This window comes from Spea bombifrons, chromosome 5 (genome assembly GCF_027358695.1).
Source record: "Spea bombifrons isolate aSpeBom1 chromosome 5, aSpeBom1.2.pri, whole genome shotgun sequence".
NCBI classification, from domain to species: domain Eukaryota; kingdom Metazoa; phylum Chordata; class Amphibia; order Anura; family Pelobatidae; genus Spea; species Spea bombifrons.
This window is the reverse complement of record NC_071091.1, coordinates 106,005,031-106,022,839: the sequence shown is the minus strand read 5'-3', so window position 1 is coordinate 106,022,839 and position 17,809 is coordinate 106,005,031. Positions and strand designations below refer to the sequence as shown.

Genomic DNA, 17,809 nt, shown 5'->3' with positions numbered 1-17,809 from the left:
TGGTAACTTTTGGCACTCGAAGTGCTGTTAATTATATTTGTCATGATGTTCAGACAACTAATGGGATGGCCGATAATCATGAGATGTGCTTTGCACAACAGCTGCTGTGCCACTCCACAATAATATAAAACCTTTGACACTCCAGTTGAGTAGTCCCTTTCCCATGATGCTTAACGTAACAAACTGGCTGAGAGTCATGGGAAATGTAGTCTCAGCTATTAACTAACACCTGCTGCAACACATGTTTGAAATAAAATACCCTGTGTCTGCAGCCTGCAAACTGTGCCTCTGCCCAGGCGGGGACTCTGTGCCTGTGGAGGAGCAGCTGCCAGAGTGAAGAGAGCAGACCGAACCACTCTGACAGCAGGTTTTTCTAGGGGGAAATCCTGCCATACCCATGGAGTAACAGTGACATATTAACCCCCGCTGTCCCTAGATAAACCAGCAGCTACGGTGTCTTTTTGGGGTAAAACCTATATGCTTTTGTTTTTCAGCACTCGCCAATGCCACCTCCTACTAGACGTGTTCAACTCGACAGAACACGAATTAACAATCAACGCGAAGGACAACGAAGACCTCATTTTACATGCCGGCGAATGTCAACGGTACGTTGGGGTGCATATTACGCATGTATCTAAAAATATATACCTTCCGCTATAAACCTTTATTAGTCAAACTGTCCGTCACAGACGCCGAAGGGTATTATTGGTCACGCCAGTGCAGTGCGATAACACCCTGGGCGTTCTATCTATCATAAGGAAACCCCATTACAGCAGTGAGCTCTCAAACCCTCAGCCACCAGGGAGAAACTGGCTGATGAAGAGATACACAATGATGAAAAATAATTGTACAGCGCCATGGAGTATGATGGTGCCATATCAATAAAGGCAGAATTTTTTTTTTTTGCCTTTGACATTTATTCCTAAATCGTGACATTACTACAGAAAAATGCCTCGGATTTTGAAAAAATGCATTTTTTTGTAGCACGGCAACGAAGCGGCCACCCGCCATCGTGCCGCAGGTCCGTCGGAAAAAAACAAACTACTACTTCTAATCTGGATTTTCTTTTTTTTTTTTTTTTTTTTTTTTTTTATCCTTAAGTATAAAATCAGCTAAATTATCTTTAATTAACATGATCGGCATTAACTAGATTGGTTCGTTAAAATCAGCTGGAACAAACACAATAATTATCCCGTTTATGTAAATAAGGAGCCAGCCTCACGTTACAAGACTACAGCAAGAATCCGCAAAGTGAGCGGAGATTTTAGTTATCAAGGGATCAGGCTGACACTTAACAGCGCTGTTCCACCTCGTAACACCTCACCGGATGCCTCGGGTAAAGAGAAGTAACAGAAACCGATTGGGCATTTTATTTGTCTTTGAGATACTAGAGCTGCTTAGCAACAGAGTCCTGTCATTCTTCCACAGCTCCTCCTCTATGTATTTCATCACAGCCTACTCCCAGCCCTCTTAAACCAATAGACTGTCAAGTAATGTCAGTCATTGACAAAAACCTGGTTTGATCTCATTTTGTTCCAATAAACTCCCTTTATCTGCAGACCTGGAGCCGCCGTTGCTGTCAGTCATGTGATATTTTGGGTGACTTTCCCAGCTCAAACTCCACACTGAGCTGATGCTTTATGGCGATGCTAATGAAGTCCCTTCCTCCATAGACTTTTATTAGTCAGAGTGCCTGGCAGGGTATTTGAGACTGAGACATTCTTTTGTTTCCACCAAACAGTATGACGTGGAATCGAGGTGTTTGTCTTGCATCTGAGGTCAGCTTAACCCTTAATGAATAGACAATACATTATATATTATACGTTCCCTGCGGTAACTTTATAAAATACTCTCTTCATTTCTTTAAACCATTGGTGGTCATTTTGACTCACAGAGTTTGTTAATTGCGCTCTTGCATTGAAATAATCCCTTCCTGTAAAATATTAAATGCAAATAATTCCTCACAAATTATGCTAAACAGAAGGGGAAGAAATGTCACAAAGAACATGCGTGCCAAAAAAAAGGGGGGAAAAAAAGAAGAAATAGCTCATTATGTCAGACAGGATAAAGGTCAATCTTCTCAAACAAGCTTTTTATCTCACAGAGCCGCTCCGGCATGTGAAAAATATGTATATTAGCCATTTGTAACCCGACGCGGCATTTCATGAGTGTGATACCTGCCAGTGTGACAAATGGCCGAATGGGGGGACACTTTTGTGTTTGGGGGGGTACAGCCCGGGGGAGGGGCTTTACCAAGACGTTTGGGGTAAATTTGTAACTTTTTGTAACTTTATGTAGCTGAGGTCTTTAGAAAATTGTATTAACATGGTTTAAAATATACCCACATTACCTTCTGTTTCTATACACATTATCGGGGCTTTTAGGGCTGTAGAACCCTGCGATCCCCTCATACCCAGCAAACATTCCGAGCTCCTAGAAAAGAGGGGCATCAGGGGAAACATGGGATGCAAAACAGAAATGAAACACAAACATATGCTGTTTAATTCCTTAATAACACAGCAGATGTCTGATTATATAATAAAAAGCCAGTCCCAAAAATACTAGAAATTGGCAATACAGAAAAAAATACAGGGTTGTGTGTTTTGACGCAAGGTTCTAAACGTGGAACGATCACCATTCATGGTCAACGGGCTTCCATGAGGACCATCTTTAGAACTTTGTCCCCCCAAATCAGCCATTGGTGGATTGTAGACGACAAAAGGCAAACAGAATGAACAGGATCCCTGAGACTTACATTAAAGACTAAATACTCTAAAATAATAGTTGAAAAATAATAAAAGTTGAAGACGTTAAAAGGGGAAACCTGAATGAATCGAATTGTTCTCTCCTTCCGTCAAATTCTATGTCTCTTTTTGAGGAGAGTAAAATCACTCACTCTGCTGGATCCATAATCCGTTACATTTGCTGGACATTTCAATATTCAGCGTAACCAGGAACCTGACAACGTTACAACCGAATGACATATTCTCTAGTACAACTTTGGCTTTTAATTAAAATATGAGGTGGGCGCCCCCCGCGGGATGGTATTTGTCTTTTTTCTTTCCCTCTCCGACGGTTTCGGCTCCCCCGCTGACACGGTGACGCTTGCCCTTTTGGAGAGTGTACTGAAATAAAACCGCGGTAGAAAGATTTGAGGACAGCGATCCCATGGCCAGTGATGTAAAATCTTTCAGGCAGCGCTGACATACTGTTCGCTATCTGGACAGCTAATCATTATCCATCATTCGTAATATCGTCTCAGACTCCTCGCGCTTTTTTTTTTTCTTCTTCTTCTTCTTCAAAGGAACCTGGCAAAAGTTTACTGTTTGGGAAAAAGCACCAAACCAACTAGTTCTAGATTTGAAAGAAGATGAATCGTGTAAAAACGATCCTCCTTTTTCCGAACAGAGAATATATGTCTGATGTTCTTCTGTAGGCTTGTTGGGTTGGTGGTGTCAAGAGGAATCCTACTAAATATATAAATATATAAATCTGTAATATAATATAGCAGAACCCATGGATTTTATGAGGTTTAATGATTTTTTAGCTGCAGCTTCTAAAATCCCCAGAATTCCATTCCATTTGTTGACATTTCCGCTAGAGTTCTCATGCTGAACAGTCTAAGCGTGCTGTGCATGCCTAGGAATTCTCTGCTTTTGCCCCAATCTCAGGGTGAAGGGGCAGATTGTCAAGCCAAGGTGTCCATGAGGACCGTAATTAGCGCCATTTTGTTACCACATTCGGCTAGTAATTACATGAACTCTTCATGATGAGGTCTTAATTCCCAGGTATGGTGCCATACTGTACTCCATGCATCTTGTGATCCATCCATGTGAACCAAATGTGTGGGGTGTTCTATCTATGGGTAGTTGGATGAGTCAATAGGATTTGTTTTGTTGGAATAGATTTGAGGCTGACGACCACACACAAAGTTCCGTGGCTTGACTTGTGTGCGAACGCTGGCTACAGACTAGGTAATGTATGTGGAAGGGGTCTTCACCTAATGAAGGGTCTCAGGCTTCATGTCTTAGGGAAGGGTTTGTGGATTGTGATCATTTACCATGATCATGATGCCTCAGTCATGATACCTCCCAGAAGTAAGTGCTGAATTTGCAGGTAGGCCAAGTTGCGTTAGACCCTTTAAGATCTTCAGCATTAAGCAAGCATGGCCCCGGGTCACCCAAACAGTTATGTGCTCTTTTGAAGGTCTCCTTCTCCACACTGGAGTCAGATGAGCTTGGGCTAGCAGCATGGCAGAAGTGGCTAGTTGTGGGAAAGAATGTGTGCCAAGGGGAGAGAGCTAAATGCCCCTGGACTTCCAAAGATTGCCTGCGGTCTTGACAGCTTGCTACCGGACGAGTGTTTGTACGCGTGTTTTGAGTTTATATCAGTTTTTTACAGGACTCTGCCTCTCGGTTAAATTACGCAGCCAAACCCGCTTCTTTTATTCCTTTTTTATATAAAAACCAGCATTTAATTCAGGAGCAGCAGAAAAGTTAAGTCGCGAGATTTCCAGAGAGGGCACTGTTGGAAAGTGAATCAACAGCTTTGCGGCAAAATCTAACATTTAACATATTGGTTTGCTTGCCTTTTTTTTCCACTAAATCAGCCGTTCTAAACCAAGGAGAGTTAAACAAAACTTCATATTTAAATATATATATTATTTTATATATTTATATATTTTTTAACTCACGTACACATACATTCTTTCACAGAGAGTTCTAAACAAAATTTATTGAAATCCTTATTATTAAAATAGCCACAAATGAAATCTGCAAACCTCTCTGCTCAGGCTGCCCGGGGTAGTTACGTACCGATGGGCGGGACTAGCTCTCCATAAAACCTTGGTGGGGAATGGGGGCGGGGAATGGGCGTGTCTGGCACTCCCAGGACCCAGAGACAGAGTACAATGACCCGGAGAAGCAGCGTTTCACCTGGAGACTCCGGTGCTTTATATCATTTGAAAACTACGATTGTTTTAAAACCCCACAACATATATATATTTTTAAAACATATTTTTAATGCACTGCTAACAATAAAAATATTGTTTAAGGGTCCCCAGCATTTTGTTACATCATGTCCCCCCCTAGTTCAGCTGCCCCAACCTGGGGGAACGTGGTAAGAGGAGATAACTAATAATTACCTCATGACATCTACTTCGCTATATCAAAAGGAAGCCAAATAGAAGCAGCGACTGATGTCAGCACTCGGTCAGTTTTATAGCTCGGTGGTTGAGGGGAGATCTAAACCCACCCATGATGACCTCGGCCTGCAAAAGACAGACAGCCGCGCCGTGCCTAAAAATCATGACTGACTCGGGCAAATCGGGACAGTTGGTAGGTACGTTACAGCAGGCTCCTTATTCTTGTTTCAGCTGCGAGACTCTACGTTTCGGGAAGACGCCGTATGTTTTATTCACACGCTCTGGAAGCCTGACCCTGAATAGATATAATTTTTAATCCGTTTCTCTTGTGGAACGCTGCGGTGCCGGGTAGAGCCGGCTCTGAATATTGATGGCCGCAGCAGATGCCCGCCGGAGATGGTCTCCTGTAATCGGATTTGGAGAGTAGAGTTCAGAAGAAGCGAATTGCGTTCGCGAAGTTCTCCTCCTGTACGTGGGATAGGTGCGGAGTCGTGTGACTTTGCCGCAGGAAGTTTCAGAATTCACTATCGCTGTCACGATTCCTTTGTGTCACAGGTACTGATGAGCATGAAAACCTGCGCTTGACAGCTCCTCGGGAGAATACTGCGCTTCCCTTACCGACAGAGGACTGCATGTCTCCCAAAGCTTCTTTCTCAGGTCTGATAACCAGAAGAACCCTCGTTATGGAGAGTGAAGTAGTAATGTAGAAACGAGATGAGAGATTTTTCCCCACACGAGTGTCATCTTTGTGATGGCAAAACCTGACCCTTCTCGGGATAACCAGCAGATATCTCTTCAGTTTGGAAGTCAACTCCTTGACTTCACTACTTTTTGAAGGTCCATCCCCAGTGAGCTTCTGCTGCAGGACGACCCTGGTCGGCCGTGTATAACGTATAGTTACATCGGTGAGATTTCTCCATAAGTCTCCTTACGCGGTGACTCGTGCATTGTACAGGGTCGTCTCCTCCCTTGTGGCTGGAGACACCTGCCAGGGCTGGCCCTTCATAATGAATAGTTGAAATAGGGGCGTTAAAACCCCAACTCTCCTGGTGGCTTTAGTGACTAAACCCAGATGATGGATTCCATTTCGGAAGACAACGCAATAGAACACAATGCTTGATTCGGTTTTGTTGAGATTGTGTCCGCCGTGTTCCACCTCGGTTAGGAAACTCCTACGTAGCGGTGTGGTCCATTCTGTAGGATACCTGGATCTTTACGTGTTCCGTAATGAATGTCCCCTTCCCTCAAGCCATCAGACCATTTGACATCTTTTATCAACACGTTCTAGAAGAATGGGTTCTAGATACAAGGTGGCATGTTGGGGCAAAGTTCCATAAACGGAACCATCACTACATAAATGATGATCATGACAAGAACGTTCTAGCTCATTTCTTTTAGGGTTCTGTAGTAGATGAAGGCTCCATAAATATCGCACCGTGCTGGAAAAAGTTTTGTCCCCTCATCTACCCACAAGACAATCACATATTGGAACGAATAGCGTGGGTTGAACGTGGCAAGTCAAATTAATAAAACATAATTAAAATATAATATTAATTGCTAATGATCTGAAACCTAAAACAAACCAACAAAAAGCACGACAAAAACCAGCAGATCACTAATACCGTGAGGGCTCTTCTGACACAGAACCCACTTCTCATCCTTCTCCTGTCCTCCTAGGGTCTTAAAACTATAGGCTGATAATAATAATAATAATAATAATAATGGTGTTACCAGCCCTTTAATTTACCATTTCTAAGATGCAGTTTGGGATATTTAAGTTACTAATATGGATTTTAATAAAGAAAACCAGTACTTTATGTAGGCATCACGCTAGCCTTCTAAGAGCAGAGTGTTGTCCCGACCTCGTAGTGGTGCGTAGCTTTAATAAATTTTTCATTTTTTTTTTAAATTGGGATTTGGGTTTCTTGTAGTTAAAGTCAAACGTCACAGCTTTTAGAAAAAGGATATAGAATCTTAAGATTTTATGGCTTCGTAGGTCGCTTCTCTTTCACCTTTTCCATCTTTTTCGGTGATGACCCAATAAAAGGGGTTGCCTACGACGAAAAGACAAATTTAATGCATTGAAAGGAAATCTTGGAACGGGACGTCCGGACCCCTCTATCCGAGAGTTTGAATTTCTCCTCCCTCATCCGGGAAAGCGTCTCACGCTGATCTCCTTCCTCCGTCGAAAGTTTGTCACCGAAAGTGCCTTAAAAAGCCTCACCTGGGAAATAACTGCACTGCGCTCCAGGACCCTCCCTGCCGCGCTCCAGGACCCTCCCTGCCGCGCTCCAGGACCCTCCCTGCCGCGCTCCAGGACCCTCCCGGACGCGCTCCATGACCCTCCCGGACGCGCTCCATGACCCTCCCGGCCGCGCTCCATGACCCTCCCTGCCGCGCTCCAGGACCCTCCCGGACGCGCTCCATGACCCTCCCGGACGCGCTCCATGACCCTCCCGGCCGCGCTCCATGACCCTCCCTGCCGCGCTCCAGGACCCTCCTCGGCTTTGAAACATAGTCAGGGATTTATTCTCCTCCCCTCCTACCATCTCCTGAATCGCTTGTGCACCTGATTGTTAACCCTTCGAGCGCCTGACCCGCGCCTATTTTATATAGTTGTCCCGACCTCGTAGTGGTGCGTAGCTTTAATAAATTTTTCATTTTTTTTTTAAATTGGGATTTGGGTTTCTTGTAGTTAAAGTCAAACGTCACAGCTTTTAGAAAAAGGATATAGAATCTTAAGATTTTATGGCTTCGTAGGTCGCTTCTCTTTCACCTTTTCCATCTTTTTCGGTGATGACCCAATAAAAGGGGTTGCCTACGACGAAAAGACAAATTTAATGCATTGAAAGGAAATCTTGGAACGGGACGTCCGGACCCCTCTATCCGAGAGTTTGAATTTCTCCTCCCTCATCCGGGAAAGCGTCTCACGCTGATCTCCTTCCTCCGTCGAAAGTTTGTCACCGAAAGTGCCTTAAAAAGCCTCACCTGGGAAATAACTGCACTGCGCTCCAGGACCCTCCCTGCCGCGCTCCAGGACCCTCCCTGCCGCGCTCCAGGACCCTCCCTGCCGCGCTCCAGGACCCTCCCGGACGCGCTCCATGACCCTCCCGGCCGCGCTCCATGACCCTCCCTGCCGCGCTCCAGGACCCTCCCGGACGCGCTCCATGACCCTCCCGGACGCGCTCCATGACCCTCCCGGCCGCGCTCCATGACCCTCCCTGCCGCGCTCCAGGACCCTCCTCGGCTTTGAAACATAGTCAGGGATTTATTCTCCTCCCCTCCTACCATCTCCTGAATCGCTTGTGCACCTGATTGTTAACTCTTCGAGCGCCTGACCCGCGCCTATTTTATATAGTTGTATATATTTTTCAGAGTTTCGTGAAATAATCGCAACAGTTTTTAGAATTTTAGAACCCCCAAAACTAACAAATGATTCCGGGTGGAGATCTGGCATTCCATCCCCCTAACTAGGGGGCAGCACCTCCCAGCGCGGTTTCCATTCGTAAGCTCTTTGTTGGGGGTCTCTCTGACGTTCTAGCACCGCACCTGGAAAATTCCAACGGTAGACCGGGGTTCTACTACAACTCCCATGATTCTCAGCATTCTGAAGCTGGGGGGCTGTATATTGCCAGGCTATCCACGCTGCGTAATTTGCTGGTGCTTAATAAACAAAATAAAGAAATGTTAGTAATAATATCCGTAAGTTTTCCGTTTCTACTTTGCCAAAGGGGTAGTGGGTACATGGCTTAGCATGCCAGAGGAAGAAGCAAGCAGAACAAATAATGTGGGATTTTGCATAAATCTACCCCAAAGACCGAGTTAGTGAAACACAGCATAATCATCAAAACTGCCCGGCGTTGGGTATTAACGGACAGGACCCTCCGCCGTGATTTTTTGCTCTTATTCCTTGCAATTAACTGAAAATCCCAGGTCAGATGCTCAGTACTGATATTTTTTCCGAGCAGGTTTGAAGCGTGTTATTAGTACGTGGCGGTTAGAAGATCGGCGAGCTGTAAATGTCAGGTGAAGACAATACCTTTTCCGTTACGATGTAATTTCATGCAGCGCTCCCAGTTTTATGTCAATGAGACAATTTAGTATTTTATCTTCCGCGATGATGACATAAAACGGACAGTTAATCCCCACCGCCGTCTATTAGGGATACGCGTCGGGGAGGCTGCAGCCCCACGGAGGACGGACGCATCCACAAGGAGCGTCTCTAAGTATTGGTGGAAGTTTAACTCTTTGAGTTCTCTGGGCAGCAGAGACAGACTCTCTGACTAATGAAAGTCTATGGAGGACGGACTTCATTAGCATTGCCATAAAGCATCAGCTCAGTGTGGTGTTTGAGCCGGGAAAGACACCCAAAATATCACATGACTGACAGCATTACTGTATACAGCGCTGGGGGGTTATATTACTGTATACAGCGCTGGGGGGGGCTATATTACTGTATACAGCACTGGGGGTTATATTACTGTATACAGCGCTGGGGGGTTATATTACTGTATACAGCGCTGGGGGGGTTATATTACTGTATACAGCGCTGGGGGTTATATTACTGTATACAGCGCTGGGGGTTATATTACTGTATACAGCGCTGGGGGTTATATTACTGTATACAGCGCTAGGGGATATATTACTGTATACAGCGCTGGGGGTTTTATTACTGTATACAGCGCTGGGGGTTATATTACTGTATACAGCGCTGGGGGTTATATTACTGTATACAGCGCTGGGGGCTATATTACTGTATATAGCGCTGGGGGGTTATATTACTGTATACAGCGCTGGGGGGTTATATTACTGTATACAGCGCTGGGGGTTATATTACTGTATACAGCGCTGGGGTGTTATATTACTGTATACAGTGCTGGGGGGTTATATTACTGTATACAGTGCTGGGGGGGTTATATTACTGTATACAGTGCTGGGGGGTTATATTACTGTATACAGTGCTGGGGGGGTTATATTACTGTATACAGTGCTGGGGGTTATATTACTGTATACAGTGCTGGGGGGTTATATTACTGTATACAGTGCTGGGGGGTTATATTACTGTATACAGTGCTGGGGGGTTATATTACTGTATACAGCGCTGGGGGTTTATATTACTGTATACAGTGCTGGGGGGGTTATATTACTGTATACAGCGCTGGGGGTTATATTACTGTATACAGCGCTGGGGGTTATATTACTGTATACAGCGCTGGGGGGTTATATTACTGTATACAGTGCTGGGGGTTATATTACTGTATACAGCGCTGGGGGGGTTATATTACTGTATACAGTGCTGGGGCGGTGTACCGCTGTGTTTCTGCTGGCAGGATGTCCTGCACAATGTATCGGTGAAATTTTGCACTTTGTGCTGCGCCCTTTATTTAGTAGTTTTTCCTCCTTCATGTATAAAACATATAGTTTCGTAACGAGATCCGTTTTTGTGCAGCCGTGTTTAGTGAAATCCGCTCCTGAACATGCGCTGCTCCAGTCGCCTCCAGTGCTTTTTTTTCCTGAGCTTTACGTCTCTCGCTTTATAAACCCACCAGCGAACGCGCTCCCTTAACCTTTCATTTAGACCGTTTCTCCAGAAAATGTCATGTTAATTAGCCGTGGATCTAATTAGTGGCTCCTAAGCTACAGCTGTAACGGTAATATCTGGAGTGCAGTTTAACGCTGTCAGTGACGGGGTACCTCGGCTGTCACCGACAGTATAGGTCAGGGGGTTAGGAATGATCGCCGGGCTAAACCGCTGCCGGGAAATAATTTTAGGACAGTTTCCTGGACAATGTTAGAAAAACCTTTTAATAAAAATTGACTATTTTAGCAGCTTTTTTTTTTTTTAGCTGTTTTTTTTTTCTTTATGGTAAATATGGCGGGGGTAGATAGAATCCACTATGACACCCCCTGTAACGGGGCAAAAGTGTAGCCCCATCACTTAAAATAACCCAAGTGTTCAGGACCAAACCCTACATCTCCTAAAATTAGGGGGAAATATGCACTTTTACATTTTTTACATTAATTTCTTAATCCCGGTTGCTTTTGCTTCCGATTCTCAGCCGCCCCCATCGTTTCTTTTCAAGTTTTTCTTTGCTTACGTGGTAAACAATCCTAGACTTATCGCCCCGTCCCGCCAACGTCTTTAGTTTACACCGGACGGTGAGAGAAAAGCAGTCGGATTACTTTAACCCTTCTTTATCTGCAGCCCCTTTTCTGCACCGCGCTGCATCATCACAAAGGTTAACGCAGCAGCCGGTAGCAACGCATTAACCGGTCGTTGGTCTCTTCTTAAAAAAAAAATGTAAAAATTTGTTCCCAAATTTAAGGGTTTGGTCCTTTAAGTAATAAATAAATATAAATAAAAATAAATAAAAAGGCTACTCTTTTGCCCCATAACGTAGTTGATGCCATCTACCCCCGCAATATATACCCCCCAAAAATAAATCTGACCGTAACAGTTGCATTCCTGCAGGTTATCATTACAACCAATATATAGGAACGAAATCTAGAAGCACCCGGGTCCGAGCGACGTCGTTATTATTTGATTATTTTTCGTCATGTTTTCCCCTCTCTGTTATGGATCTTTGATTAAAAGCTCGGATTTCCTCCTCGCAGCAGAACAGATTATGTATCATTTCGTAGAAGGGCTTCTTGTCTTTCATCTGACGTAATGCGAGCGTCCAGACAGAGCCGGCTTCCCGTGCCGGACTGAGGACGCGGTAACGGCTCATTCCGTGGGATCGGCATATTATATCCCTCGTTTCTGCTCCCTCTGAAGTATTTTATGGCTCTTTCTGCGCCGCAGTCTGCCCCATGTAGTCAAAGCCTTCCTCTCATTTCAAAGGAATCCCCCCCATTTTTTATCACTAATATCTAGTTAAAAAATTTCCTTTTTTTTGCCCCATAATATAATGCTCTCAGCCAGCTGCATATCAGCCGTTTCTATGAGTGATAAACAATAGAATGGCTCACTCTTAATCACCCAGTCGGACTCTCTGACTAATGAAAGTCTACGGAGAAATGGACTTCATTAGCATAGCCATAAAGCATCAGCTCAGTGTGGTGTTTGAGCCGGGAAAGTCACCCCAAATATCACATGACTGACAGCAACGGCGGCTCCAGGTCTGCAGATAAAGAGAGTTTATTGGGGGCAAAATTAGATAAAAGCAGGTGTTTTTTCAACGTTATGTCTCTTACATACAAGGTTGTTAGGAATTTCAGGCCAACCTAATAGAAAAGTGATCCGAGCGAATCTGTATTTAAACACCATGAAAGTTTTGGGTTAGAATTTCCGTGTGAAACTTTTATGAGGGTTATAGAATAAGATTTTTTCGGTTACGGTCTCTGGCCTGATTGGCGGTGACCTCTCTAGCTATAATATTAATAATAATAATAATAATTGCATATATTTATAATTAATAATAATTATATATATATAGGAATTGGTAATAAAAGTTGGATTGTGGCAAAAGTAGTCTTCTGAGAGAGGAATATGTCGGAGGCGGCGGGTTTAATGAGTGCATGCTCACAGGAGGCCACGGCACAGCTCTATCCGGCTGATACACGCATATTGCCGAGATAAAATAATTTTATAGGGCATTTGTAGAGCGATAAATTGGAAGCGTTGTGACTTCTCTAAACATGAAATTAGGGAGCATTCAGCCGTTGAAAATATATGTAAAGCAGACATCGAGAGAGCAAAAAAAAACTGAAAAAATGCTAGTAAAGTAAATAAAAGAAAACTTTTGATGAGACCGTCGGGTCCAACCTTTCAGCTGGCTGCCTCCTGAATATGCAATTCTGTCCCATCGTTTGCAAAACCAGACTTTTTTTATTCTATTCGGCTGAATTACAGAAAGTTTTTCAGAGAAACGCAAGTTCTTCATCCTTTCCCAACGCCGCCGCCGCCGCCGCTCCTTCCTGCAGCTAATCAGACGTTGTCGCCGACGGCGGTTTCATCTCTCTATGATGAGAAGAGGGTCCGCGAACGACTGCCGGAAACGATTGAATATTCCGGGGTTGCGATAGACGGGGGCTACTGTTGGGGAAACTTTAGGAGGAAATATATTTATAGTAGAAATAATAATTTATAATGATAACTTCTAGAACGTTGGTGAGGTGGGGAGCGAGCTCCGCGAGGTCTCCTGTGGGAAGCATGGTGGGCTTTATTGAGAAAAGGGGATTAAACACGCATGGGATAGACATACGGCTCCTGAATCTAAAACAATAGCAGCAACGGGCGACTAGACGGGTCTGTAAGGGGCCGATCTGCCAGAAATTTCTTTCCGCTAGAGCTGATCTGACCCTTTATAGAGCCCATGGGTAGACCGGCCATCAGGAGCTCCGCCGAGAGAAGACTTGGCCGTGTGGGAAATGGCCTCGCTCTTAATTGGCAGCCGACATATCATAGATTAAGGATTTCATTGAACTGGAACTTTGCTACAATAGATTGATACGATCTCTAACTCACAGAACTAACTGGGGAAGCAGCCAGCACACCCCTTCAGTATTATACATTAACTCTTTGAGCGCCAGGGGCCAGGCACATTTTTATCCATGGGAGTCTTTGTAGTTGAATAGTTATATTTATGTGACATAAGTTTGGGGTCACTTTAATTGTTTTAGTCCATTAAAATAACATGAAATGGATGAGAAATCCAGCGCAGACAGGGTTAATGTTGTAAGTGACTATTGTAGCTGGAAACAGCTGATTTTTAATGGGATATCTTACATAGGCGTACAGAGGCCTTTATCACTCCCATCACTCCTGTGTTCCAATGGCCCTTTATCACTCCCATCACTCCTGTGTCCCAATGGCTCTTTATCACTCCCATCACTCCTGTGTTCCAATGGCCCTTTATCACTCCCATCACTCCTGTGTCCCAATGGCTCTTTATCACTCCCATCACTCCTGTGTTCCAATGGCTGAGTGGTAACCTCCCTGCTCCTATCGCAGCCTCATGCCAGCCATCCCTCGTCATCCCTGTGTATGACTGCTGGTCTGCCTTTTTACCAATTGTACAACGCTATGGAATATGATGGAGCTATATAAATCATTAAATAATTGCAATAGCCCTTGTATCGTGTAGCTACAGGATACGTCTTATATACGTGTCCCCTATATAAAGGAGCAGCATGTACAAGAGGAATGTTTGTACATCTTAACCCTCGAGTGCCTGTGGCGTATGGAGGAGCGCTTTCTAAGATGCTCTCAACCTTCAATCACTCAGAGCTGCCCGCGCTCTCGTCTGCTTTTAATTCCAGGCTGCCCTCTATTTTATTGTCCCCTTCTGGCGGTACATATTTACATCTTCTTTCCCCAAAGGTGAAGTCATTGATTGACTAAGGAGCGCTCGCTCTAACCCTCTCCCCCTCTTTCTCTGCATCTCTCTCTTGTTCTCTCTCCCTCTCGCTCCCTCTCGCTCGAAAGCAAACCCATTTATTTACTTGGCCACGCGGCTCTCTTCTCGCCGTTACTTCCATCACAGAGGACTTCTGCTCTAAGCGTTCCCGCGGACGCTCTGTGTTGGTCCCCGTGGCTGACCAGGGTAGACCTTGCGTTGGAGCAGCCGCTGGGCAGCATTCATCCTCTCGCATTATTTTACAAGCCCACAGGACATGCGTACGCCGCTGACGCAAATAAAAACGGGGAAAAAAACAACCCCTGCTGCACATAATAAAAAAATATATATTTTTCTAAAGAACCGGGAATCTATAATTCTGTTTCCCTCTGCGGTCGCGTATCGCATGCAACACAGAGAATGTTTTTTATTCTTTTTTACTTTGTTTTTGCCCATAGGCTGCATATTAAAGGAAGCGCGGAACCATCCTGACATGTTTTTTTTCTTTTTAAATGCAAAACTTGTTTACTCCAAACATGCCGTGTTTCTACCCAAAATGCGCAGGTCTGCGGATATTGCCAAAACAAAACGATCTAGTTTTTGTTATTTTATTTTAGGTTATTTATTTCTTTTCCATTTTTTTGGGGGGGAGGGGCATCCATTTTTTAAACTTGTGTTGGAGATAATTGTCTGGATTTTGGATTCCTCCTCCTGTCAGTCCTGGCTATTATTGGTTACTGAAGGCAATCTCGCTCCAATGGAGTATTTAGTCAAAATTGCCACTTTTTGTTGGCCAATTAATTGCTTTTGACTACTTGTCCAACTTTGGGTGATTAAGAAGCCTTGGTGTTTTCATAATTCTTGATTGTTCTTTAAATCCCCCACCCCCCACTCTCTTAACTTCAACCACTTCTGCTGGGAGGCTGTTGCACTTATCTACCACCCTCCCAGTAAAGTAAAACATCCTTACACTCCATCTACAGTGCCTGGGAGAGAGACTCGTCAACAAAGATGATGGACCCAAGCAGAACTTAAAGGACGAGAGGCATTAGAAGTAATGAAGTAATGATTATTATGCTGTGATGGGTAGAATAATGAAATTACAGGCTTAGGCGTATGACATCACCGGGCTGGAGGAATCAAGGATAATAAGACAATTTGCAAAAGGACAGGAAAGTATCAGAATACATAATTCAAGAGATCGCAGTGACATTCGTGCGCGAAATGTCATTGAGAAGTTAATACTGATGATGACGCCGAATTGAAATGTAATATTTTCAAGTGACATCCACTTACTGCCATCGCCGTGAAGATAAAGGTCTCCAAGATCCTTTAAAAAAAAAATTAAAAAAATCGCACTTATTAAAAATATATCGGTAAAGAAATAAGATTTACTTTTTGCTTCCAAACAGGAATGGGCTGAATGGTTCTTATCTGCCTTTAAATTCTATGTTTCTATGAATAGAAATCATTACTGCTTAAAATAAAAATAAAAAATATATATGTAATATATTTAAAACATTTATTTAATGAATATATGTCGGGTTATACCTGGGTCAGTCAGGCACTGTGGGCAGTGGCTGATCTTATGACTTTAGCACGCAATTTAATTGTGTCCTTAGAGTTAAGTGGCACCGGGGACTTTGTGAATGCTCTGACACCAAGACACCCCATTAAGTCTCTAATAGCCCATCATAAAAACGTTACTGTAAAGACTCGTTAATAGTGGCAACCAAATGGTTCTAATAACAACCCCCCATTTGGGAGAGAGGACGTCACTGCAAGCACCACCATATTGCTCTCAGTTCACATGAGAGAAAGAGTGAGTGAATGAGCGAGCGTGAATGTGGGCACTGGGCAACAAATTTTGTTCCCCAATTAAAAAAATCCCCCCTCCCCAATAAAAAAAAAAATAAAAAATTCCAGCCAAACCAAATAGACAGGGAACAAATTTCTATGCCCAAGGACTGGTCCAAAAAGTAACTCAAAAATGTGTCTGTCTAATATATATTTTATATATAGAAATATATAAAAAAACAAACAAAAAAACATGATTGTTCTTCATGAGCACGCTTTGCACAAAAAGAATGCCTTGGATATCTAGTATCTCATCTGCTTTTTCATGGTAGGTCAGTGTTTGTGACTGCGCATGCTGTTATAACTATCCAAATTTCATTCATTTACATCAAAGTCCTAAACGCGGCATCATTCAGATAAATCCCATCTGAATATTTATTCCCCACCTTTTCCATTTGCTTTCACGTCCCGGTTATTTCCTCTGAGCTTCCAAAAATAGAAAACAAACAAACCTTTGATCTGAAACGGAGCTCTCGAGCTAAAAGCTTCTGTGTTCCGCCGCTGCCTCCTATTACGGGGTCATCTACTCAAAAATGTTAATAACCGGGACGCATAAGAGGCCATCAACCAACCTGCTGTACATCTGTTGCCGAGATCTTAAAATTGGATTATTTTTCCTTAATATTTCCTACGGATTTTACTTGCAACTTATTTTTGTGATTCTGGGAAAATGTAATAAAAAAAAAATAAATAAAAAAAGGGTAATTAAAATCATACAAGAATCTACTGGCAGTAATTTAAGATAAAAAAATATAATTATGCATAAAAAAAATCTATTTTAAAATAAAAATCCTAGTGTTTTCTTCCTACATGCTAAATAAAAATGAATTTATTTTTAGAAAGACTTTAACACCGGAGCTGAAGTCCCCTGCGCTCTGCTCTAGAATTTAGCTTGAAGTTGAAGAACCTTCAGAAATCAAAGAGAATGTACTTGTAAGACATGCTGGCCCCCGGGATATCTGAGCCGGTCCATACAGCTTCTTGATGAATAGCCTGCGACATTTCAGGGCTAATCTCAAAAAAAAAAAATCGTTGTGTTTAGGTGCAGAAAAAATACGCTCCCTCCCGGGAACTCTCCAGGTTTGACTCGGAGTCTCCAGGGAAGCCCGGCTTCCGTTAGTCTCCGGGGTCTCTGCTACTCACGGCCCACCTTCCCCTGCTGCCTGTACAGTACCTTCCCACTACAGGGTGTCTGGCCTTAGCTGCACCCCTGTGTGTGGCTAGCCACACCCCTATGCAAAGCCACTCCCACTGAAGAGGCGGAGTTACAGGTAGCCTACTTTACCAAGGTCCCAGGTATGGTTATAAACACGGCAGTGGAAGCCAGTCTATGCTAGCCTCGGACTGGCCATTTGGCACACCAGGCAAATGGCCAATGGGCTGCTGGCCAAGAGCACAAGGGCCACCCCACCATCCCAAGTCCGGACCTAGTCTATGCCCAGGCAACACTAGGGTTCACTGGCCGTGT

General features: G+C 43.8%; 1 protein-coding gene across 1 annotated transcript in view; it reads left to right on the top strand.

Annotated features, from left to right (window-relative positions):
• TRAPPC9 (trafficking protein particle complex subunit 9) overlaps window positions 1–17,809 on the top strand; it is a 242,591-nt gene that overhangs the window by 103,906 nt on the left and 120,876 nt on the right. The window contains exon 19 of the mRNA XM_053466161.1: window positions 495–605. Coding sequence (XP_053322136.1) covers window positions 495–605 — 111 coding nt within the window. The remainder of the gene's footprint in view (window positions 1–494; window positions 606–17,809) is intronic.